Source organism: Poecilia reticulata, chromosome 3 (assembly GCF_904066995.2).
Source record: "Poecilia reticulata chromosome 3, P_reticulata-male-v2, whole genome shotgun sequence".
NCBI lineage: Eukaryota > Metazoa > Chordata > Actinopteri > Cyprinodontiformes > Poeciliidae > Poecilia > Poecilia reticulata.
In genome coordinates this window covers 14,908,169-14,935,814 of record NC_088832.1, presented here as the reverse complement: position 1 = coordinate 14,935,814, position 27,646 = coordinate 14,908,169, and the positions used below count along the sequence as shown (strand labels likewise).

Here is a 27,646-nt window from a genome sequence, read left to right as displayed (position 1 = left end):
ATCTTCCCTGTTTCATTATCCATATAGAGCTGCTTCATCCATGACTTACTGTACAAGAATGCAAAGCACCTTAGTACCTGCCATTTAAAGCAATGGTTTACTGTAGAAGGATTTCTGAAAAAAAAGTCCTACTCTCACTGTCCGCCATGCCAATTCCCCACTGGAACAGTGGCACTCGTTTCATCTCTCTTTTCATTTGTTAATAGGTGGATGTGGAAAAACTCAAACCTTTCATGTGGCTTCTAGCCAGACTTTTTCATTTAATCCCTAATGATGCCTGAGATTCTCAGTGCCACAGTGTGTGCAACATGCAGAGAAATAGTGTGTTAGGTAATTCTTTATGCATCTGAAAGGAGTCAAAGATGCAGTACAATTATTTTCCAAAGAATCTGCTTAATGGATGCTGTCTTTCTAAACAACTTCTGGAGATGTTGTTGAAAGAAATTACAATGTCTGTCTTTTTTTAATATTGGGTTGTTCTCTGGTTTTTCCACCTCAAACAAAAGCAGTTAGTGGCTCATGAATGCAACTTAAAATTACAGTATGTTTTCTTCCCCCCCCCCACTATTGGTAGTAATGATTTCAAAGCCATACTTTTATTTAATACATCATTCTCTTATGGGTTTGACTTAGTTTATTGTTTTGTGTAATTTTGTGTCTTGTATTTAGTTTTTTCAGCTTCTGAGTTTCTTATTGATAGTTTCTACTTTTATTTAGGTTATTTTGTCCATTTCTTTTCTGTGTTCTAGTTACTTCCTGTTTTTTTAGTATTTCTGAGTTGCCCGGTTCTGTGGGTATTGTGTCCTTTCATATCTAGCTGTGTTTTGTTTGCGTACAGTTGACACATTTTTTGTTTGTGGTTACTGTTGTGTCATTCTGTTTTATTTTGGATTTATTTAATTTAATGTGCTTAATTTAGTTTTATTTATTAAATATCTTTATCTTTGAGTCCACCTCAGCTTTCCTCTTCCCTGCATTTGGGTCCTCCACACAAACTCTGACGTGTTTGGCTTTATTGTGGATGGTTTTTTCCATCAACTCTAAAGAAAATAATATTTTTCTTTATTATAAAAATTAAGTGTAACACAAGTACAGTTGTTCAGTTACCCAGCATTAATAATAACTAAATTAAGAATTTATTTCCACTTCTACACATTCTCAACTATTTAATCCTCTAACACATTTAGAATGGCTTTCTGAGGTTAATGTAAAATTTCACTCTGGTCTCTTCACAAAGAGAACAGATGGCAAATTTCCATTAATCAAGCATTTTGTGACTCTTTGCTGTCAGCAGTCTCATTTGCACTATTTTCAACAAATAAATCCTCTCCATGTTTTCAATTAAACACCATTTGTAACTATTTGATTTCTGTTCATCACTATGATATTTTTACCAAATATTTCACACCAGAGGTGTTGCTTTAGTTCTGTATAGGGTTTGCAGAAAGATGACTTCAAACAAATATTGTTTGGTATCTGATGGATGAGTAAAGAGGCAATTGTTACTTGTCATGACAAAATATGTTAGTGATTTGTTTATAGCTTGTTATGCTGGCCCCTAGTGAACAGAAATCCTCTAATGTAACCATTATCCAAGATTGCTTGGCTGATGTCATAGTTTGAAGCCATGCCAGGCTCCATCTTGCTGCATGTCTTACGGCTAATTTGTTATTCTGGACTGCATACATAAGACTGACCTGACTTGACTCGGCTCTGAAAACAGTATTTTCTATCTCCTGTAACGTTGATGTGATAAAGATGCTGTATGGGGAATAGACGCTGGTATATAAAAGTTACTTTCCGTCTCACCAATAAACATTATCTTTTCCATTTGTTACAGTCTGGCTGTCTTTGATAGTTTCAGCAACGAGAGTCCCAAAAATCACAGGAGACTTTTGATCAAAGACTTAGCGCAGCCTTATGAAACATCCAAATCCTGTGGCATTGCAAAACGGTTCTCCGTGTCTCTGTCTCGTTCAGGTGAGCACCTCCGTGTCTGTCCCAAGGGTTACACCTGCTGCACATCTGAGATGGAGGACAAACTCAGCCAGCAAAGCAAGCAGGAATTTGAGATTATGGTTGACGACAGCAGCCACAACATGAGAACAACATTCACCTCCAGACATAAAAAGTTTGACGGTAAGTTGAGACATTTTCATTTGTTTAGCATCTAAAATTCATGAAAGACAATTTAACTCCCCTTGTACTTTTTAACTTTAAGCCAGTTATAAATTTTAAAGTTATTTATTCCTATCTTGATCTATTTTGAACCTTTTTTGCTGCAGGGCATTTGGAAATTTCCAACATGATTTTATATTCAGTATTCTAGAAATGCAAATACAAAAGATGTACAGCATTGATTAACCTGTCTTAAAATAGCCAATATAAATATATCCACATTTCAACAGTGCAAGTGAGGAAAAATTATTTTTCTCATGTTAGTTTAGGATTCCGACCCAAAGGTGTCTTTAACAAAAGAAAACCAGAAAATTGTCACCAAGTTTAATAAAAGTCGAATCTGGAGTCGGTGAGTTGAGATGGATGCTGGGTGAAAAAAATAAAATAAAATCGAAGGTCACCAGATGATAAGTGGATTTGAGTGAGTGGCTCTCACTAGAGTGTATGAGTGGAATACCAGACAGTGTAGCCCGAACCAGTGTGTACTTCAATCCAGGAGATTGTGGGAGAATAAGCAGGGTGGTCAGGCAGATTAGCAGGCAGCCAGGCAGATAGATGAGGCTTAGTGTGAGGTAATCACTGGACATTGCCATGCAGAGACTAGGTACACAGAGACCGCAGACTCAAAACCTACAGACAGTGGAGGAGTCATTAAAAATTATAAAGATAATTGCTCTGCAACTTGAGACTGTAGTGCAATATCATAAGAGTTATGTGTTTTTGATCTGGTAAGAGATAAATGACAAAATGGGCAATAAATACTAAGCAATCATAACATTATGACCACCTATATATCATTGAGTAGATGATTTTTCACCTCTCAAAATAACTTCCACAAAGCTACCAAATTTGTTTGTCCAGCACAATTGCTGAATTAGATTGAGGGTTTAACATTTTTGACAAAGTAAAATTCTCTAAATGATTTTTTTCACATTATGTTGCTGAAATATGTCTCTTCTATTTCTTGCTCCCATTCTTGCTCAGATGTCCATTGTTCACCTGCTTTGTTTCCCTTCAAGACCATTTCTTTAAGAGCTTAAATATGTTTTACCAAGCTCAGATTAAGTGAATTAAGGATAAAGATGAGTAGAAAATATGGGAAACAAAAAAATATGGGATTTAAATGCAGTCTTCTTCAAGCTAAAATTCAAATGGAATAAATATACCTTTTGGGGAATGGATGATATATTGACGCTGACAATGGCATCGGCTGATATTAGTCATTTTTAAATAGTATGAGTCTGATAAATAAAACTGGCCAGATATAACGACCAATATTTATTTCCATCTAGTTGCCTTTTTTTCTGAAGGGAAAGTTGAGGGCGTTTTGTCATGTTGATTTGTTTGACCACAAGACATTTTTTAGCGATGCAGTTCAGGATTGTGGGGAGTTTAACTGAAACAGAAAAGCTATAATGGTGTCAGGGATGTGATCGGATTTTTCTAAGGTACTGAAAGGTAGTGAAATATATAAAATATACTGTATATAGTTTCAGTAAGTGTTGGTTGTTGGCCATAGCAGCTATATCAGAATCAGATATTAATATTAACCCAAATTTTCACATCAGTGCATTCCTAGTGTTTTTTAAATCAGTTCAACAAAAACTATGAATTAAAATTCTTCCCTATATGCACATTATAAATACCCAGTTACTTGACACTCAGAATTGTTTTACTCACATTTTTGTCCAGTTGTGTTCAGTAATGTTTAATAACATTTACTGAATTTTTATCAGTAAAATAATGCTGTCACTGAAACAAGGAATTACATAATCTTATGCAAAAGACATACAGTTTCAGATTCTGTCATTTTTGCACAAAACACATGCATTCACTTGCAGAAGATAGCTGCTTTCAAAGCTTGGATCAAATGTTAAACTCTCAATGGCTCACTGTTATAAAATCTTTTTTTTTTTGACCTTCTGTGTATAAAATCTAAAACTGCTTGCTTGAACCAGGAAAAGGGAGGGCAGCAAAAAGAGAAATCAATGTTTCATTGCCCAAACAACATCAAGGATGATGTATTTGAAACGTGTCACTGACGACTGCTAAATGATCCATCTGACGGGTTGGAAATACCTGGACCGGTATCCCAGGAACAACAGTGCTGTTTTTAGGCTGGTTGAAAATTATTTATTCATCTGGATTAAAACTCCTGAAGAGATAACTAAACACAGATTATTTCAAAATCAAGGAAAATTGAAAATAGTAATTTGTACTGTATCTTTAAAAATAAAATAAATTATGTATTTACTATTTCAAAACATACCAAACTAAATCACAAAAAGTATTCGTATTGCCACTGTAACATTTGGACAGACTTAATACAAAATCTAGAAATGCCAAACAAGCTTAAACAAAAACAAAAGGCTTGAGACTAAATTAGCTTTTCTTGAGCTGACTCAGCACTTGCCAAGCGTCGCCATTGATGGTTTAACATAACGGAAATTATGGTCTCCAAAAAGTCCAGCTACCTGGGATCTTTTCCCACTCAATTCATGCATGTTTGCGAGCGATCTAGTTACTTTCTGGAGTCCTTCATGGGGCAAGAGGTAGACTGTTCACCAGTTCAACACATCACAGAGACAAAGAGGACAACCATGCAGGCACACATTACACAATGTCCAGTTACATAAATTCATGTTTTTTTGTTTACCTATATTGTATTGCAGTATGTCTGAAAGCCACATTCACCACAAAACACATTCTTGACATGATTTGTGTTGGTGTTACATCACACTGCCTGAACCTTCCTACAGCTATGAGTTTTAGGGCAAAGTGTCTCACGGTTTTAGCAAATGTGCATGCACTTCATTCTAACAGTTCTTATGTTAAAACTGCAGTATTTTAGAGTATTGTCAGTATAAAGATGTTATTCTTGCAAGTAGAGAAAGCTAGCTTTACTTGTGTATAAGCTTAACTGATACCGATTTCTTATACAAAGTTTCCTTGACTGTGTAAACCTTTTTTAAAATAGTTCGACGTACGCAGTATATGTCAAAAATAAAGGAAGATTTTGGAAGTTAAACCTTCAGAACAATATTGAAATTGTTTATTGACACATTTAAGGCATAAGTAATCTATTATTTTAAAAAAATCATCTTCCATATGTGATCAAATCATTACTTCTCTTAATATCACATGCTTTCTTATTGCATTAAGCTTATCCACCTCATGGGGTTTGAATCATCGCTTATAAATTTTACATGCCCCCATTTCTGTCCAAAGTTATTTATAGTCCCCTATTATGAAAACCTTAACTTACTTTTTGATTACTGGCTGCTTCCCCTGAAGGCCTGTGGGTTCTGATGCATTATTGAGCAATCTTGAAGCCATAAATGACTGTTGCACACTAGAATTAAGGCTTGGATATGAGCGTCCAATCATCTGGCTGAGGGCTCTTTTACCCCATCTTTCAGCATGCCTTATGCTCAACCAAGGACCCTCAAGAGTTCTATCATATAAACACCACATATAGTGCAGGGAGAAAAAAATATATTACTAACTTTGCAGACGTGCACTTCAGCAGTCATTTGACTGATAATTTTTGGCTTTACCCTCAACAAACTTCTGATTTTATTCTCTTAAAATATGTCTGCTTGCTCAGGTGTCTCAGAGAACGACCTAAATTTCATTTAAAAAATATATTATTTTGTGTCTGTGTGCACGCGTGTGTGCATGCGTGTGCATGTGTGTGCACAAAGCTGTGTACACTGGCATAAAAAGAAACCTAATTCTTAAAAGGTTTGGAAGATCAGCTCTAATGATAAACCTTCATGTCTGTGGTTTTATTGATCAATAGGCATTGAAAAAGCAGCAAACACAAAGAATTAACATGAATAAGAAAGAGGCTTTCTTCCTTTCCTGAAAACTTCTATTTTGGAGGTACAAGGCTTTTGTCTGACAGTGACTATGTACAGCATAAAATAGTAATAATTGCAGAGCACAAACTATTATAAAAAATATATATAATATTAAAAAATGTCTGAATGCTCTATTAGGTAATAATTGTCAACGTCAGTCTGTAGATCACAAATTTACAGGTGTACTGTGATAAAAGCAAAAATGCTTTATACCCATAAAAATTTCTTCTAGTGTTAGTAACCAGGACAGCTCTTAGTCTCATGTGTTTTATTTTTTTTTACTGGGGGCATCAACGCACTGGATCTAACATACTTAAATATAGAGAAGGTATTTAAGGCAATCTCCTGCTGCTGTCTTGACTTCTTAGACAACTTTTCTATGATGCTTATTCATGCATACAGACCCCTACTTATCGGAGCAAAAACAAAAAAAACGAAAACACATTAGCCTGCTGGGAGCTTAGATTGAAGCAGCTATGTCAACATTACAGGACTACTAAAAGTGCACTGATTTGGACATGGTCAAGGTAGCAACATGAATTAGGATGACCGCATATTTTCTGTGGCAGCATGCGTCCTGAAGTGCATGGAGTACGTCTATCATCTCAGAGAAAGCCTTGGATAAAAAGCAGCTCCATGCTGTGCTGAAAGCAAAAGATGTTCCTTTTAGGTCTGAGGAGATGACTCAGAACATGTGCAGAGCTGACATGAAACATGCCATCAGAGTGGCAAACAGTGCTTTTACATTTTATGCTGCACAGGGAAAGACCACCTCTTGCTCCCATATTTTTTGGAAATGCATCTTACCGAATTTACAGGAAAGAGATTGTTTGCTAGCTGGCCTCTCTGATTGGAGTATCAAGCATAGTTTATGAGTGTTGCACTTAAAAACAGTTGGGCTCAACTTTCTGCTAATCAGGACGTTTCACAAAAACATTTCTGGATCAGAGCTCTCCAAATCATCAGGGAACCCACTTATTTTAACCATGGGAATTTCTTCTTGCTTCTCTGTGATAAGATGCTTCACAGCATCCAGATCAAAGCAAGCGGATTCCGCGACAATCGTTTGCTTCTCCGTCTTGAGCCCCAAACCTCGTCCTCAGGAATTAATTTACCAGTGTGTATTTCTTGGTCTCCCATTTTTTGATGACACTGCTTTGGAGACGTTTAGGTGTGCAGTATAAACGAGCATAAATAGCTATTCAGCGTTGCAAGATGTTTGCGTCTTTTGTGACACTGAAAACAAAAAAATATAAGTCAATCTTGCTTGTTTAAACACCATGTGAGGTCTCAGTGTAGCATCAACAATCTAACACTTTCAAGTACTACTTAAACGATTGATTCATTTGCTTGCTAGGGGATGCAAAGTGTTCTCAAAACCAAGAAAGGATTACATAATACACTTGTCCATGAATTCTTCTCATCACAGTTTACAGATAATGAGTCTTTAGAAAGTAATTTCTAACTCGGAAGAAAAACATTTTAACCTGAAAAATAAATATTTCTGACCCTATAACTAATACATGTTGAGACTCTGCTTCTACTCATTAGGACGCCAACGGAAATGTAATTACTGCCACATTGACATTACCACCTTCTTTAAATGGACTTGTTATCTGCTTAGTTTCCTTTCTTTTACAGTTTTATATTAAATCAGAAAAAGTGATCATGTTTTTTATTACGTTCTCTAAAGTCAGACATTTTCATACATTTCCTCAGTATGTACGGTGTTGTCTTTAAGTTAAGTTGTATGACTTGGGTAAAATATTTTGAGTGTTTTTCTATAAGCTTCTCACAATAGCTTGCTGGGCTCTATTCTTCCTGAAAGAAGTACTCTAAGTCTGGTTCATAGGTTACTAGGACTCCACATATTTCTTCAGCTCTACCTGCACATTTCATACAGGGTTGATATTAGATATTAGATTAGCATACATTTTTTTCTTAAGAAACTTTGTATCTACTTTGGTGGTATGATTGTCCATTTGTCCAATAGGATGAAGCGTTGATATCTTGGTTGAGGCCCTAGGAAGTTGCTTCACATGGCACATCTTCAATAACTAAAACTCTTGTTTCATGAGTTGCTTTTTGAGCTTTTCCTGCCTGACAGCTCATGTTGGTACTGTATTTATTTTACTGTGGATAAGGACAATCATGTTTGGGACACAGTGCCTCTGTAATGGCTGGATTTTCCCAGTGGTTTATACATTTATGTTTTGTTCAAACAGATAAACATGGCACCTTTAGGGATGGAAGTCCACTATTGTCCTCCTGATATCAAATATGAAGTAGTGTGTTTGAGGTGTTCCTTCAGATATCTATTACTAGAAGATCACAGTTGCCAATTTCTGCATTCAGCCTATTGAAATTATTTTGGCAATCCTAAGTCTACTGAAACAGGTTTAATTGGATTTAATGTCCAATGGAAAAAATAAAAAGGAAAGTGTGCATTTTGATAAACTGTGAGCAAACATCTGGTTTTAACTGTGTGAGCTGTCATTGCCTTGAGAATCATAAATATTCTCAGAACTTAGAACAAGGCCAATAGAAGAAGGTAATAATGGTGCTATTCCAAAACAACTAAACTTTTAAATTTTTATAGAAGTTTGAAAACTCTCCAATTTTTGCATTGAGCTCCGAATGTTCTGAACGCTTTCTCGACTAATGGTCCACTCTGTGGCCCAGGAATGTGTTCCACCAGTGATCAGCAGTGGGAAATTTAATGCTCCCACACTAATGCCAAAAATTACAAGACAGTGAAAATGGCAGATTGCAAAATCAAAGACAGCATGCCTGTTTTTGAGGAATGAGTGTTAGCGAGATTACAATGGGGAGGAAATATTGGCTGGACGAAATGAACTAAAACTGCAAGACTATAAGCTGATCTTTGCAGGAAAAAGACAGACACTGTGCACACATTTGCTCAAGAAAATCTTGATAATGTAAATAGTAGACCCATGCAAAAGTTACGAGACGTGAAAATATCATGTATGCTGTAGTATTTGCTCGTACTAGTAATTTTCTTTTCAATTTATGTTGAATTTGAGAATAGCCTTCCCTGCACACTTCACACTTGTTTTCTTAAAGTGGACATATCAGGCTTTTAAATCCTTCCTTTCTACATGTAAATTGTTCACTTATGGTCTGTATAAAATAGAAATGCAATGCTTTGGTCTGAATTCCTCTTTATTGTAGCTCCACGGACCCTTTGTTTGCCCCTGTTCTGAGGCTTGTTTTAGAGAAACTGGTTTGCTGCATTTTTTAAAAATGTGAATAAGACATTTCACGCCTGCCCTCCTCCAGATTGCACAGCGTTTCACTCCACCTTGCATGGCCATTTTTGCAGTTTGATAGCAGCAGTGTAGTTATCTACTGACAGAGAAACTTTTTATTCCCAAGTTTATCAAAGATGTCAACAACAGAAGACTTGTCCATCCAACCTTACATGTTGGAGCCAGTTTGACCCAGAGCAGGAGAAAGAGGAAAACAAACCTGCAGAATCACACATTCAAATGAATGCATTGCAATGGTGTTATTACTGTATTTACACCCTCTCCATCCACACCAACTACATTTGCGTCTGTTCTTATTTTATAGACTTACTTGTTAGTGTTGTCCTGGCAAATTTCCAGGTTTTCTATTATTATAACTTTATTTTTATTACGCTATTTCATTTTTCACTCAGTTATTTTCAGCACTGTGAAGCACTTTGTTCAACTTTGTTTTTTTTTTTTTTTTGGAAATGTGCCATAGAAATAAACTGCCAATTGGCTTAACATTAAAAATATTTTTTAAAGAAACCCAATTAAATCAATTGGATTGTTATGAACAAAGCTATTTTCATATTTCCAAGTTGGCATGCAATTTCATCCCACCATTCTGCCGGCTCTCAAGATGTTAAAACATCCTTATGTAAATTGTAGGTAAAGAGTGAAAGATACACATTTAAGTTGCACTAAAATCACTGCCAAGAGAGTTTAACAAGATGAGTAATGTTTCAGTATTTAAGCCACCAAAATGTTAAACATATCTGAACATATATTTTAATGTTATATATGTAAATATTAGCAATTTGCTACACACCACTTTTTGGTTCCACCCCCTTTGTGGGTACAAACAAATGCATGGTTTGTATGAAATGTCTAGTAGCAGACAGCTCTGTCTTGTACGACATGGCGAATTAACTAGTGGCTCTATTATTTCTCTGGTTAGCAGCATTATGGTTAATCGCTAATATAGAAGATGAATATACAAGCGATGCATTTCAATGTAACCTAACCCTCCCGCAGTCTTAGCGCGATGCTCAGAAAGAACATGGCACATGTCACGGTTGGACAAATGTGAAGCGATGGGGATAACCTGTCAGCCCATCAGTTCTGTTAGTTGTAAGTTTTGATGTTTTAGACAGGAAATTTGGACAAACGTGAATATTCACAGAATCTAAAATGTTGAAAAATTGGGGTCTGGAAACTATTGATTGACTGAAACTGAAAGTTGAATGTGTAAAAAAAAGAAAGGATATACGTTTGAAGCGTCTGTATCTCTTCTAGCACATTTGCATTTGTTTGCTCTTCTTGAATGGTGGATGCTCATTAAGTCCAGTTTGGTCAGCGAGTTTTCTTTTTCCTCTCTAGACTTCAGCTAGAGATTAGTGTGCATGGTTGGGTGACTAAAGTCTGAGTTGAACAGCTGTCTTGGTTGACAGAGTTCTTTGATCATGTCTCTATGGAGCTCGACACTGAGAGCTGCAGTGTCCCCCTTCCCCTCCAACAATCACTTATTCACACCAGATCCAACCCAAGACCAACTCAAAACACAACACTCCATTCTCTCTAATCTGTCTTCCTTGCTGTTCTAAAGCTCCTATTCAACTACATGAGCCTGGAAACATTGAGGAAAAAAAAAAGAAAAAAAAAAGAAGAACGCTCACTTCTCCAGTTGGTCTGCACGGTGTTTTGTGTTCTGTTTAACATGAAAACAAATGTTAGGACTCTAAGCAGATCTAAAAGATTTATTTTTCAACACACAGAGCCAGAATTTTGACACGTTTCTTGATTAAAGTCAACTGTGCTAAGAGTATCACTTGTGCATATATTAAGAATAAAGTGGAACCTAAAATAATTAACTTTTTATAATCAACACATTGGACCTCTGCATGGTACTGTGGCCTCTTTAAAGAAGCGGAGAAACAAAGCTTTGATGAGAAAACGGAGAGCGATGAGTCACAGTCAGCGCTGCACTTCAGAATCAACCTCATTATACATGAGAGGGAAAGACGGAGACCAGGAGACCAGAGTGTTGATACTTATTTCAAATGGTGAATACTTTTCGACCACCTTTTTTTAGTTTCTTTGCCACTTTCAGCAAAAAAATGAGTCGTTTTAGTTGTTTTTCATCCATTTTTCTATGGAACATTTCTTTGTTTCTGTACCTAATATTTCCATGGTTTATTTAAGTCTAAGATGAAGTCTGTTTGTTTCTGAGTAAACTACAACAGCAAATCATTCCAAAACAAGCTAATATTTTTTATACATTTTAGTTGCAATGCAGTACAGAAACATCTGTGTCAGCTTTAAATGAGGAAATGAAACATTTAATATTATAGCAACAGTAATTACGTTTTTACATCAAATGCACCTTTTGATGAAAGCCTGTAAGATAAACAAGAGTTTTGCTGGGATGACAAAATGTTTTGACATATTTACCACTTTCCAATGAAGATGAAAGTCTGGCTTAAACACACTGATACAGTCTTTCAATCTGACTCATATGCCAGACTTTTAAGGTTTTGTCAAAGCAAAGCAGCTTTTAAGTTGTTTTCATTTAATATTGAATGATGACAAGAGAAGTTTTTCATGAGATCCATCACATTTATGGTAATAGATATCTTTGGCTAATAGAAAACAAACACAACAAAAAAATATATTCTGACTTTTAAAAACATGTACTCAATACTCTGACAAGCCTGTCCTGTTTGTGTACTTGATACAAAATCTCTTCTAATCTGCCAACTTCCCCGGGCATCACAAACTCTTAATTCTTTACATTTATTATTCATGTTTGATGTTCATTGAAGTAGTTACCAAGTGAAATTTTGAAGATGCCCACAATTCAGAGCTGATGTCAAATGGTTACTTCAAAAGATGATCTCCAAGGTCCTCATTACAGTACACTCCCTGCTCTTCAGCACTGAACTTACACACTGAAACCATCACCAGTGGTTCTGTAATTACATTCATTGTGATTCAAAAGAAAAGTGAATAATTGTCCAACCTATGACTTTAGGAGTTCATCATTAATATCCAAAAATGGACAAACTGCATCTGTTTTCTGTGTGCGAGAGTGAAAGATGGAACGCATTTAATTACTCCACCGAAGCCCCACTGTTGCAGACTGAGCCCGTGCTTTTGTGGACTGATCTGTAATTCCCATTATCTTTTGTGCATAATATAATAGCGGCATTATTAATTTATAGTATGAATAAATTGAATAAGGAGGTTGCATTTGATGCACAGAGCAAGTTGTGATGAGTTTTGGCCCCATTTAGAGAGTGCACTTTGGAAGTTTGCCTCTTGTGGCCAGCTGGGTTCTAAATTGGAAATCCAGTGAGTGTACTTGCTAAATTTGGATAGGGCAAGTAAAACAAGTTTCAAAACATTTTGTTTGTATAGGATTTATTCAAGAGTCCTCGTTTAGTAGTGTTGTATTTTTTAGAGCAATGCTTCCAAGTGTTTCTCTTATCCTGCCAAGCATTTTTTGTTGTTGTCAGGATCATTTATTTGTTGAATATTGAAGTAACTGGAAAGCTTTTGGAACAGTATCCTTTTAAAAAACAATCATTGCATAACCATCAAATCAGATTTTGTTCTGAACAATATTCAAATCAACCAGTAAATTCAACTGCCCAAGAACCTTGATTTTTATTTACAATTTATTAATTTACGTATTTACTAAAATGCATTTGATACTTGGTAGAAAAGACTTTGACTTTTCCTGTATGGAAAAACTAGTGTGAATTGCTCAACTGTGATTTTCACATAAACGCTGTGGATGTTTTAGAGGGCCTCTTCTATGCACTCTGATTTTCTTTGAAACCAATTGATTATTTCCTTGGCTGTCCGTTTGGGATGGAAGACATGTCTTGCTGGATGAAAAGTCCTGCATTGTTTCATCTTCAGATTCTTATCAAGAACATCTGAGTACATTTTCCCATTTATCCTTTTTTTAATTGTATAAAAATGTCAGTGCCATATGCTCCAAACAGCCAAACACTATAATGTATGTGCCTCAAAGCTTTCATGTTGGAAGTGTTTCAGAGGTGATGAAATTTGACATTATTCTTCAAAACATAGTGTGCAATGTGACTGGATTACTTATTGTTTCCCAGACAATAGCTCTCTCTACTTAATCCAGATCTTTCTAAAGATAACTTTCTAAGTTACTAATATCTGGTGCGAATAACAACCCGATTAGAAATATATTAAATGAGAAAATTATGTTTTCAATACTTATTTTCTTTACATAATGACATTCAGAACAAGAGTGCAGAGGATGTTTCATTATTGTGTTTAAAACAAGATACATTTTTCTATTACCTATGCACTGTAAAATATCCTAGACCTTTGATATACATAAAACTGTTAAAAGAGAAGAATATGGAAAGATGCAGAGACTTTGGCCGTGACATTTTGGCTTGCAGCAGTACACTTCCAAGCAGAGGACATATTATAGAGGACGTGGCACAGATGTACGACACACAAAGGACACTGCAGGACTTGATAACCTTCTGACGGTACAAGACCTTCATTACACAAGAGATGACACTAAATTACACAGAGGCCAGGGCGCTGATGAGGACAGGGCACTGACACCATTGATTTAACCCCTGCAGATGAAACCTCTTTGACAGTTGCATGTCCATCACTAATGAAATCCAAAACCATGTGGACACACAGTTCCTGGAAGAGTTCATAAATAAATAACCTCTGTTTTGGTGTCCCTGTGTTATGCTAAGTGAATGTCGGGAAGACTGCAATTCTCTGAGGGCTCGCGAAAGGGGTCTCGCCAGCAGTGCTCAGAGAGTTGGTGGCAGGCTCCATCATCTGGCACAGGCTGCAGCCTGGTGTCACTTCTGTACTTCAGGATGGATGGCTCTGCATGGCCTGAATGCTGTTAACTCCGTCCCACTGGTGAGCCTCAAGGAGAGGCTGTGAGAAGCATGTCTCTCCACAAGCTGCTGTAGCAAAAATGAGTAGGAAATCCACTGGCGTGGTGCAGTATGATTCTTCTTTTTCATGTATTTATTGAATTTAAACTTTGTGTCAGATATTGAAACACACACTCTGAAAACTCAGTTACAAAAAATCCCATCCTCTGGATATTGAGTTTGCTCGGCCTACAGCTGAGCTCACACTGTCGGCGGAGACAGATGAAAAATATTGTCCCCTTCTGCAAAGGTGCTGATATGCTTCCCTCGTACATCGACAACGTTTCTTCTCCGTTTGGCTTCCATGCATCATTTAAAAATGACTGAAGATGGTGACCGTGAGGTTGGCATAATTTTAGCTTAGCATTCACTTGAGATATGACACTGAGTAATTGGCATGTCAAGCTTTTCGAACAAATGCGGGAAGGGTGAGTTCGCTTTAGGAGGGCAGAAAGGAAAGCAGCGATGGTCTTGCATTGCTGATTAGACTTTCCAAATCTTCCTGTTAAACATTTTACTGAAATGTGTTTTTGATTGTAAGCATGAGACTTCTTGACGTTTCCTCATGATTGATGTTCATGCCATCTATTGTGCCTAAAACATAAATTCAAGACAGCAGCATTAAGTTTTTGTAAAAACTGGTATGAACTGATTTTAAATATTTTCAAAAAAAATATTTCTGCTATTTATCTGCAATATTCATTTCACTAATTATATAACTTTTTTTTCCAAAGGAAATTAGTGGAAATAGTCCCACACACATTAATTTCACATTTCTCTATAAAGCAGACAGGAAATACTTTTTCTGGAAAACTGAAATAATTTTTGTAAAGACACTAGCATAAGTAAGATAACTTAATTTTATTTTGAAATGACCCCAATTGACTTGTTAGTGGTCACTTTGATAGAAATTAGTGTGGTCATTTTTATAATAGATTGCTGTCAGATTAACTTTTACCAGGAGATTAAGCACATTCATGTCAGAGCTGTTTGATGTTTGACTACTGAAAATACAAACATAAATGCTGCCATTTACTCCTTTTATTATCCTATAATAATGAAAAATCATACAGTGAAACAGTTGTAACTAGAGATGTGCCGATCAGATTTTTCCTGCCGATACCTATCACCCATCAGGGCCGATCACCGATACCAATCACCGATACCGATCACATAATTATTATTATTATTTTTTTTATCATAAACACTACCGGTTACATTATGTGGAAAACGGAACCATGAATTCACCTTAATTTTGACAAAAACTTGTTTTTAATAACTTTTTCCAAGAAGAAAACTAAACAAAACAGACATTCTGCAAATTGTACTGCTATCGGTAATACTATCTTTAACAGACTGATAACATATAAAGGCTCTGAAGAGGCTAAATAATGCAAAGAGCCAAAATAAAACCTCACAACATTGCCAAAAAAATTCAAGTATAAAACATTCAAAGGCAAATACAGGATCCATTACAATAAACAATCCAGAGTTACTGAGTGAAAACTTCCTGATAGCATGGCGGCTAGCTGATTACTGCTAGTTCTGAGTGGCTGTTTCTGACTGAGCGGAGTAATTATGCAGAGCAGGGAAGAGATCGCTAATTTTTTTAGAGATTATCTGTCTCATGTTAGGACAGCGAAAGTTTTAATATATATGTAAAATGTATTTTTTTAGGTTAGATGCTGCAGCTTTAAACAGAGGTTCGGTGTGAGAGTCACTACCAGGTGGAGCAGAAGCGGCGCTCTGTCTGTGAAATATTACTACCTTTAGCGTAGCAGCGGTTCAACAGCGAGAGCAGAACCAGCGTCTTACATCGCAGCATCGTGCTTCAATTTTCCGCCGTAACACGCAAACTTCCCCATTCACTCAGTGCGTTATAGTTCCACATCGCTTAGGATTTGTTGCTGCGTGTTTGCGCGGTGTGAAGGAAAGAGGAGACCAGCTGCACAGGCAGGCTGCGAAATGAGATACAGGTGATCGGTATCGGCAACTAGAACCAATGATCGGCAATCACCGATCATGCACTTTTTCACAAAAATTGTCCGATTATGATCGGTGACCGATCGATTGGCACACCTCTTGTTGTAACATTACCATGACAACCTGTCCATTTGTATGCACTAAGGAACCTTAGAGGGGACAAAATTTATACTTTTCTAAAGTAATTACGTTTAGGAATGTATTTTCATCCATGAAATAATAGTTGTTCATTAGTCTGTAAGTCCTAAACTTGATGTCCAAGTTGAATCTAAAGTCTTTAGAAAGTGAGTCTGTAGTTGGCATGTCTTTATTAATTGAACCAGGAGTAATGTGGCAGTGATAAAAATGCTTAAGACATTATTTACACCTTCTTTTTTTTTCAAAACCAGCAGTCAGATTACTTGTCCACAACCAAAATATGCTACGTTTTTATTGTAGCAACCAGTGAGCAAGAGAAAAACACAGAGAGCAGTTCTGTGCTAAATAGTGTATTTTTTGTGTGAGTCCTCTCCAATATTTGTGGGATTGCATTCTTGAACATTCCTCATGCTTGTAGTTGTGGACTCCATTATGTCATACATAAAAATGTCTGAGACCTCATGTGAGTGAAATATCCTCATACTGCTGAAACTTGCTTGGGTGAACTATGATTGACCAGAGCTTTGTAGTGACCAGCCGTTGCTGTGCCTTTAGTCTCCTTTGGACAAAAGTGTCATTTTGGAACTCATAGTGACAAGGGCAGAAGTAGTGACAAGGGCAGAAATGAACAATGCACTTTTTATCCTTCTGAGAACCTCTCTGTTCTCTGTTAGGTGCGGAAACGCTCCACAGGATGGATTAGTCTGACAAAGCTCTGCATGGAAGCTTTCACGCAGAGAGGCACTCCAACAGCCAGGTTGAGACAAAGCTGCTTATCCACAGGGTCATAGTAATGTAATGGTGTGTGCAGCCAATTTGCTTCTTGCTATTCAGAGGCTGTGAGTATCATCCAAGAGAGGAAATCACTTAGAATTCCTCCGCCTTACTAATTGACTTTTTCAGTACTTTCCAAAGCTGAACTCTGTGTCAGATCATGGCAGAGGCCCTGAGCAAAGGCAGACTTGTCTTTAAAATGGAATTAATATAACTCATATAAATGCAGGTAATCTACCACCTGATTAAAAAAAAATGTGTGAAACAAAAAAGTATTTTTAACAGATACTTCCTAAACTCGAAACTAAAATGTTGAAAAGCAAAAGGTGAGATAAAATCCCCCCCTTAAGCACTCGATGCCTCCTTCCAGTAGGGCATGTCCACATTTCATGGGCAGCATCCAGATGAGATTCTCACCAGATTTTCAGCTCCTCTCAACTAACTCATATTACAGCAGAGAAGCCACAACAACTCTCTAAGCTCCTTCAGAACTGCTACGTTTTATCCAGGGGTGAAATAGGAGTACAAACAGTGCTTAACATTTTCTAAGACTGGCCTGCTATGTGGCTGCAAACAAACAGCTACTAACAGTGATGTCGTCACAATACAGTATATGAATCTTACAATATGTGAGCCATTGGTGTTCTTATATAGAAATGTAGCAGTTGACTTTTTATGTTAAAAATATTGTCGCAGAACTCTCAACTTGACACTTTCCCTTTCTCTACTTGTCATCTTCTGCAACTAACAAAATAAAATAAAATAAAAAAGTGGCAAAAACATAACTACTGGCAATCCCCTGGTATTCTTAAAGCTATTTAACATGCCTACTTTTTTATTTCCCAGCCTCATTTATTGTCATAATTTAGGCTCATGGCAGGAGTAGATCTTTCTTTCATCCTTCAATTGAAGGTACTTAGCTTTAGACTGTTCATGGTCAGTTGGAAACATTTTCACCGTTTGATATACTGGTGTCAGCAACTGCAATCATTTAGGGAAGATGCGCATCATCAAAGATTTTTTTCTAGTATCTCTTGGTACTTGATTAAATTAATCTTTTGCTTCACACACTGCAGGGGTCCAGAACCACAAAGAGCAAACTATGCCCAGCATTATTGAGTCATTACCATACTTTATCGTAGGCATTCTGTTCTTTTAGTGTATGTCTTATTCTTCCTCCTCCAAACATAATGCTGAACTACTGGCCATACAAGTTCCCGTTTTGATTCATTAGTCCACAGAATAGCATACCAAAATTACCTGGACTTATTTATATAGTTTTTATTTATATAGTGCTTTTGGTTTGTGGTGGTGTTCAACTTTGGGATACGGTATGTAGCCTATAAGTGTTTAGCATGTGACTTACTGTGGGACCTGACTTTTCAGTTGAAAGTCTTGCTGCAGGTCTTTTTCATTTAGTTGAGAGCTCTTTGCTGCCTTTTCTGGACTCTGACAGCAGGTTTTGATAGCTTACTTTTTTCTGTCACTTTCAGGCAACATACCCTTAACATTCCCTTAAAATGTCTACTAGACAGACAAGATATTTATGTACTCCACTCCTAAGCTGGACCACACTGATATTAAGCAGAGTAACTTTTACTTTTTCCATCTACCTATTGCATTTTTGCTATATCCATTTATAAGGTTTTGCATCCCAAATAAGAGATTCTGAGCATCATCAACCAAGGGCTGAGGAACTCCCCTTATTAATATTAAACATCGATCTTAAATTTCTCCTAGCATCATGTTTCTGCCCCTCAGCATTTATTTCAAAACCTAAATATGCACACTGTGTCTCATTAAACTTGAAGTACGACCTTGTGCTACAAAACATCATCCATTTTAAGCAGCAAAACCCATGTGTGAAAGAGTACTCTGACTTTTTTTTTTTTAATCCTGAAACTCTTCAAGCCTCATTAACTATGAAAACAAGCCAACTAGCTGCTGGGAATGTTTTGTAGCATTTGCTTAAGCCTAGTTAAAGCTCTGTAACATGTTGAAGGGATACAAAGTCACTGCTGGAGCGAACAGACAATCACAGAGGCAGAGAATAAAATAAAAGTTTCATATTTTATTTGCTGCCTCAAAATAGTAACAGCTCATGACTGTTTAGCCATTCATGTTTATTCTGTTTGGTTGAAGCCTAGTAGTATTTTCCAAATGACTTTATAGATCAATAAATCATGTTTTAAGAACACTCTACTCTTAATTTTATAATATTCTCTTGAACTTCAAAGGCACATTTCAAACGTGAGATTGTTACCAATAATTAAATGATATAACCTCTTTACGCAGCTTGTATCATATATGTTAATGTCACAAACTAGTATTTTAACTAATCTAGATGAGTTAATCTAACCATAGGTAGACTGTTGTTTTGATGCGTGTAGTTAGTTGGAAAAACAAAAAAAGAAAACAAAAAGAACAAAAATTAAGACTAATTCAAAAGTAGTTTGGAATTTAATTGAATTTGAGTTTTTTTTTTTTTTTTACTATTTCTCAACCCACGACACACGTCACAACAACAATCTATTGTATACGTGTGATAGTTTTGATTGTAATTGCTAGACAGAGAAAATTGTTTCATTGTTTCCTTTGTTAAATATTTTATTTTTTATTTTATTTTATTTTTTTCATCCATTCTGTCACACCTGACTAAACAAAAATGAGGTGGTTTTCAAAACATTCAGTTTTATGTTTTTGGAGTGGTAGTATTTCTGCTATGTCACATAGCCAATTTTGATAATGTTTTGCTGAAATTCTTTTGAAATTCTCTGCATTATTATATCGATGTAAAAGATGAAGATGCACCAGAGCTTTTTTCGAGTATTGAGGATTACTCTGAACTTACACAAGTTGTCACAGAACTAATTACAACGTACCAAGGGACTTATACTGGCTCTGTTTACTTTTTGGGCTCTAAGAGTTACTGATGTGGTTGTACCTGATGTTGCTATTTTTTGACCATTCCTGCGTGTTATTTAAAACAAACATCACAGTTATCACAATAAAAAAGGAGAGTGCAGGTGATCACAAAACAACACATTGTTGATAACACCTTTTCAAGATGAAATGATCATCGCAATTGTACGCTACAAGTTTTTTACACATTGCATCCAGCGTGCAGATAATAGCTGAAGTTGGTGTATTTCTTACAAATTATCTCAGATAAATGATTTGCTCATATTTGTGACTGATGTAAAAAGAAAGACAATGCAATGCTAGTTTATATAGAAGTCTATGTATTTCTTAACAAAAACAAGCATTGTGGTGCTCCAAATGTTCATCCCTAAACTTCTTAGATCAAAAATTACAAACCCAAAGTCCACTTTTTTCTTCTTCTCAGTTGTTGTATTGATGCTTTTTTGATTCCTTCTCCTTTATTTACCTCAGAGGCCCTGTGCAGAGATTGTTTAGGAGATATAAAAAATGTGTTCTACGGTGAAGGGAATGAGAAATGCGTCTGCATGGATGAGATGTAATGCACAAGAAAAATGAAACTCACCAAAGGTTAAACAGGCCAAAGAAATGTCATCAAAATGCCACTTAAACATGATTTGGCCTTTTGGAGTCTTTCATCACATCAAACTTTGTGCCAACGGTCTGCTTTGAATATGACTCAAAATTCAGCTTGGTTCTCTGAAAAGGTCGATCAAGATCTCCTTTTTAAAACAGACCTGAACTTAAATATATATCTGAAGAAAGTTCAAGTATAAAAACAAAATAATAATTTGAAAGGAAACATGCATGTTACAATGAAACCTTTAAACATTAAGTCATTTTTGTGTAATGTGAATAAAATTGTGCTAATTACAGAATTAATTATTTCAGATTTATAAATTTCTGTGTTTGATGTAATTATTCAGTTTTTATTAACATGCAAAATTGTATGGATCATTGAAGTGTCTTGAGGAAGCTGGGATGTTGCAGCTAGGCAACTGACTGAGAACATCTCATATGACTGCTTAATTAAATGTTCATGGTTAAGATTATGCTGCCCACTCTTAGTCACCAACTGGGTTCCTTCGTTTCTGCATTTAATTTCTCAATCTGCTCCGTGCTGCATTTGAAACACGTGGAATCTGGTGTTTGATTCGTGGAAAGGTACATAAATTATACTCTGACTTCGCTGTGTAACAGTATGCTTCTCGTCACCCTCAAATATTGATATTGTCAGGGCAAGTTAGACAAGAATATTGTAAAGCCTAGCAATTTATTTTTAATCCATAAAATTTATGAATTTATACAAACTGCAGTCTATCCCTTCACCAGTTTTTGTGGGTGCTAAAAACATTAAAGATTAAAAATTGAAAGCTGAAACTGTCCAAAAGTGGGGATAAAAGCAATATAATAATGTGTATAATGCATATAATGCATAATATTTAAAGTAACAGAAGTTCACATAAACCTTGTATTAGTACAATACAGTTTTCACATTATAGTATCTTATCTCTATTTTTCTTTTGTCAAGGTGCAAGCTCTACTCTTTCTGAAAACCCCATAGTGTTTCTATTAATGTAAAAAAAATCACAGACAGCCTAGTAGAAATATAAATCTCTTAGCATGGTTTGAGATGTAAAAAAAAGGATGTAAAACTACAAAAGTGTCTCATATTTCTTCATTTTTCTTCGCAGAATTCCAATAAGTTTGATTCTGTAACCTTAAAAGGCGCTGCTCCGCGGACTGTTGCCACAAGGCACTGTGGGATGCCATGCTCCTCTTTCCTTTCATAAAGGATAGCCCAATGGATTCTGTGGTTGAGGAGATAAGAATGAAAGCACTGAAGTGCTTTTCTTTAATATGCAGAAAATTCAACCAGCTCTTATCGTGGCTGCAACTCAAGCCGAATTCATGGTGACCCCATTTCTTAATATGAGAGGCCTGTGAGATGCAAATTTTCCAATCTTTCTCTTTCCACCAGGGTCAGTCAGGTCTGCCAGCAGCTGGCCATGTGATACTCCACATGGCCAGCAACACTGTGTATGTTTTTGGATCAATCCCCTAATCAAACCCACAAAGACTGGAAGTAGCAAGCAGGAAGGAGGGTAGCAAACTATTGGTTTGATGGAGAATTAATGTGCAGAACTCTTGCTGTGCACAGCTGCATATTGCCATATTAAATGAATGTAAACTTACAACATGTGCATGAAGAAATTAGTTTGGTGCTGTGGACTTACATTATAGTACGAGTTTGGCAGTGTGTGCATCTGTCGAGTCTTGTTAATATTCTTTTGCTTTTATAATCATTTACTAAGCTTTAATCTGAATAAGAATAATAACATTAATATGTCTTTAAACTTATTTCAAAAGTACTGGCAGTGGTATATGAGGGGAATTTTTATTATACAATTAACTAAACAATTTCTACAAAAAGTCAAGATCAGAAAGAGCAATTACTATCTTGTACATTATGTAATTGTTTGAAGATTCTTTGCAGAAAAAATGTCTTATAAAACAGGATGTGGACTATTTTGGAAACATAAGTCAACCTCAGAAGCAACAGATCAGCCCCCTGGTCATATATCCCATTTTAGCCGCTAAAAGGAAGTGTGAACATATAAGTTGGCGTTTTGATGGACATATTAATAAACGGTTATAATGTTGATGGTGTGTCCCTACCTTAACCTAAGTCAGAGACCTATTTTCTGCCAGCAGAATAAGTCATGCTGAATGAGCCATATACTTGCTGCTATACTGTGCTATTACTAACTTCAGCTCCTCTAATGTTCTCCATTTCAGCAGCTCCTGCTAATTAGTTTATGCCTGGCAGTTGCCCCTAGCCTGTAGGCACCTTGGCTATATCTCACCTTTTATTTCCCCCTTGATTCTAGACACAATAGTCACTGAAAGTGAGGGATTTCACCCCTCCACTCTTAAGCCTGAGGCTGATGGACTTTGTTCACAACACATAATAGGATCAATCTTCAGTGCCTTCACCGGCTGCGACTCGGTTCATTTAGGAGGCAAACAGGTCTTTTGTTTAAAGAAAAATGAAATCTGACAAAAATGTATTAAAGCCTCGATTTGGTGCTTTTATATATTTTGGAATTGCATGTGCTTGGGTTTTCTAGTGACAAAGTTCAGAATTAGAGTCATGCAATGAACTGGTATTAAATGAGTGCATGTTTGTTGTTGTTAGTTGTTAGCTACAGCTGCATTTGTTTTCAGGTAAACTCTTCTCCTGGCGCCTGCTTCTTGCAAGCAGTACTCTTACATAGCTTGTACACAGCCACATCTTAAGCAGTTTTGAGTGACTGATGTTAACAATCAGTCTTTCCAAATGGTTCTACGTTTCGTTCCGGTGCCTGGCTTCTTTCTGCTATTTATTTTACCAGTTTATTTTTTTTATTTTAAGAACGCCCCGATTGGCAGAGATTATGGAGAGTCAGTGATTCACAGAGATTATAGAAATGTAACTGTGCTTTCCCTGTGCTGCAAGTACTCAATTGGGTCAGATCCTCTTATGAGGAGTTTGCTGTTGTGCAGTATCTACTGCTCAAACTGAATGAGGCCATGATGCTGGAAGCTCATATTCAACAAAACCAGCTTTTAGAGGTGTGGTGTTGGTTCAGTACCATCGCCATCATATGCAAAACCTTTTTTTTTCAGTTTTTATTATTATTAAAAAAAACAAAAAAACAAAAAATTAAAGAACAGTTTTAGTATCTTTTATCTTAGAAATACATGTTTCACAAAATATCCTAAATCAAGTGCAGCTGATAGAATTTCTAGACATAACATTGTATAGTTTGCTCCAAGGTTTTTATTTTTATTTTTATTTTAAATAAATATTGCTCAACAACTCCAATGTGCATACTTCTAATTTAGAGCAACTTAAATGTGGAGCAATTTAAAGTAGCCACAGCTTATAAGTAAACACGCTATTATTTGTTGGGATTGGTCTTAACTTTTCTCATGATCTTTAAATGCTTATTAACATTCAGTCCTGGGATTCAACTTAAGCTTTCGAGATAAAGAAAAGTGCTATCTAAACTGCTTTGGCAGCTGCTCGTGATGATGTGATTTGTCTCAGGCTTCGTAATCTTATCTAATTCTTTGCCTTGTGAAACAATTAGCTGTCACTGGAAGTTCTTGTAATATTATTAATTTTTCCTGTGACATTTTCCACATTTACCCCAAAGCATGTGCAGTACTGGCATTATTATATAATTCAGTTACATAGTACTTCTTAAGCAGGGATAACTGCAGGGGTATTTGCCTTTTTTTTCTTTTTTTCCACATGGTCCATTTTCATCCCAACAAACCTTCTGCTCGTTTCTGTGCTCAATCAAGGTGTGTGCTCTGAGCAGTTGATGTTACTCATAAATTTTTCTGACTTTATTAGACTGGAAAATGATGAACGATGGAAGACGATGGCACTTGAGCTTTCATTAACTAAATCACTTTCCATACAGAGTGCAACAGTGCACAAAGGTAATTAATTTCCTCAAGAGCAATTATTTTACTGCCTTCAGATAATGACGAGAACTCCTCAAAGTTCTCACAGTTACTTTATGTGATTTTGAGGCCGATTTAGTCCTGAAGTTTCCCTGTGAACATTATTTTTTTTATTCTCCTGTAACCATACTTGCAACCTGCTGTGACTCCATATAAATAAGACATAATTGTTAATGTTTTTTCTCCCCCACAGAATTTTTTTTTTAAATGATGTCTATCACGCTAATTACATTTAGCTCAATTGTCATTTGCAGTTAAGATTTTTGTCTACAAAATAAATAGTTTTATTTTTTAAATTTCCACTTTATTAAAACCTGCTTTTATACTACATGCTCAGTGATCCACTTAAACTCATTAGTCTTGCATCACAAAATGTATATATCATAATAGTTGAAAAAAAAAAAACTACTGCTTGCTCAAAATATTATGTGTTTAGCTGTAAAATCATGAATAAGTAATGAATAATAGTCATAATGTGTTTGTGTTAATTCAGTTGACTGTGAGTCATAGCTAACTTTGAGATTGAGGAGGAAAGTATAATCCAAACAGGTCTATTGGTCCTATATTAGAAATCTTTGCTGGCTAACTTGGTTGTGGATTTGAGTTGGAAAACGACCTGTTTCTTTCTAATAAATGCAGCATTAATATGATTAATAGTTGGAGTATATTTAGATTATATTGCCAGTCCTTCAAATTGCCAACAGAACGACACAATCATAAGTGTTTAGAGTCTCTTTCTTATCCTTGAATCATGAGCACTGATCTTAATTGGCAAGTGAAGTATCCAGGGCTTCAGATTATGTTCTGCTTTCTTTTGACCTCCACTTTCTTGGAATAATTCCTGTTCCTGGGAAGGTTTTCCGCTGTTGCATGCTTATGAGCAAATGATCTCACTGAGGTTCCTTAGAAATGGGTTTTTGAAACTCTTCCCAAACAATGATATATTTTTCATCTGTTCCTAGATGGCTTTTGATGAGGACATTGTGTTATTTTTGAGATTGCTTTGCCTGTTTCAAGTTGTCAGACAGGTTCTGTGTTAGTGGTTTGTTAATTATGTAGTTCTGGCAGTAATCAGAACTGAACAAAACAATCTGATTAATCCTGCATGATTTAAGATCAAGTTAAATCAAGATTTAACACTGAAGGCAGTTTTAACATAGGGTCAGGTTGGTTTGGTTTTTTTTGTTGTTTTTTTCCCCCTCAAATGATAATAAAATTTTTAAAAAGCCTGTCTTGTATTATCTTGGGTTTTTTGCAATATAACCTTTTCACTGATTTCAAAAGCTACACACCATGAACAGCCATCATTAAGGTGTACAATTCTGTCTTTTGATTTGAAATGATGTCACCTCCAGCAAAAAGGGCAAAAAGTCCCAATATTGCAAATATACATCAGCAGTGATTTCTGCCTCAATCATTGCATATTTGATCAGCTCCTTTTTTTCTTGCATAATAAAAACTAAATAAAAACAGATAAATTAAACAGAGCTCCCATTCATTCAATGCTTCTTCCCAGGAGAAAGCAAATGTCCTTGTCTGAGTTACAGTGTCTAAAGTATTTGGCGACCTGAATTTACTGCCAATGGTGAAAGAAATTTAACAAGATTTTTATTTTGTGTAGAATAATATAATAAAAAAACAGTAATATTTGTTAATCTTCTGAATCCTAGTCTATATAGAAGCCCATTTTAGCTGGCCTTCCCATCCATCGATCTGCATTTTTGTACTTCACTATGAAAAGTCCAAGTAGCATCCTCTGCTTTTGTTCACGTTGGTCACAGATTTGTGGCAGGAGTAATGTTTGCAGGAGAAGATTGCCTTGCTCTTTAAAAGAGCTGTCCACATAGGCACAGACAAAGGGTCTATTCAGACAAACAGTCCACAGGCGAGCCTTCAGTGCTTTTCTTTTTTAACATCCTGTTTTGGATTTCCTGGGCATCCTGGTTAACCATTCTTGCTGGGTCTTAGTGATTCTGTTTTCGACTGACTGTGTCAGAGAGAGACTGTGCTGGAACTTGAGCTAGGATTTAACAGTTCATTAGCACAATGCCAGAAAAAGCACATTTTCAGGTTGGAGTGTAAACGGTGGTTTTACAAATGTGTGCTGGGTGAAATAATTCAGTAGTTTTGTGTTGATGTAGAGTTTTTCCTCGTTTTAATGTAAAAAAAAAGGTCATAGGAATATCAGTCTGAAAGACTCAATCCTTTTTTCTACCTTCCGTTGTCTTTTATTCTAACGCCGAAGCCATGCCTTTTGGCATTGGTTCTCTCTTATAATTTATTCTCATTATTTATTTAAAGCGCAACTACATTCTTGTCACACCAGCATTCCACAAATTTCCACCTGTCATTTCCCTGTTTTATCTCAACTGGAGGCGATCCCACACATCTCATACGTTTAAATGATTCAGTTGTTCCTTTTGTGGCTTCTTCCTCACCTTCGTTCCATTTCAGGGCTAGGAGTACGATCAGTGCAATTTTTTATTTTTTATTTTTTTTTGCCTGTTCTTTAAAAATTTAAAATACATACCTGGCTGATTTTTTAAAATTTTTTATATAAAACATGGAGAGGACATAGGGTCTTGAAAACAAAAGTGTTTTTCCAACATTATTTCCTCTATCTGTTTTTCTGTGTGCCTGTCAGTTACTGTAGTCAGGTTAAGGTTAAGTATTATGTCAATCTTAGTCTGTAAAATGAAACGATTCACTCATTTAATTTCCATACACACTTCATCCTGGTCGGGTGTGATGGCACTGGGAACCTGTCCAGGTTGTCCTATGGTGGAGCCAGGGTAAACCTTGGACATGTTCCCAGTCTATCACCAGGACAACAAAGACCTAACAGAGACAAATAACCGCGCACATCCACTGCTAAGGTCAGAATAACTTCCCTAATTAACCCAGAACACATGTTGTTGAGCTCTGGAAGAAAGCCAAACTGTCCACAGTAAAAGTCATAAATGCTGTAGAAAATATTTAATCTCCAAAGCCTGTCAAGCAGCGTGGAGAGGTAAACCCTTTTGCTTCAGGTTAAGATTGCTAACTGCCA

The 27,646-nt window shown here is 36.2% G+C and overlaps 1 protein-coding gene across 2 annotated transcripts in view; it reads left to right on the top strand.

The window, feature by feature from the left end:
* Positions 1 to 27,646, top strand: part of gpc6a (glypican 6a) — a 150,948-nt gene that overhangs the window by 28,742 nt on the left and 94,560 nt on the right. For both annotated transcript variants that reach the window (XM_008404363.3, XM_008404362.3), the window contains exon 3: positions 1,981 to 2,139. In XM_008404363.3, the coding sequence (XP_008402585.1) occupies positions 1,981 to 2,139 (159 nt within the window). The remainder of the gene's footprint in view (positions 1 to 1,980; positions 2,140 to 27,646) is intronic.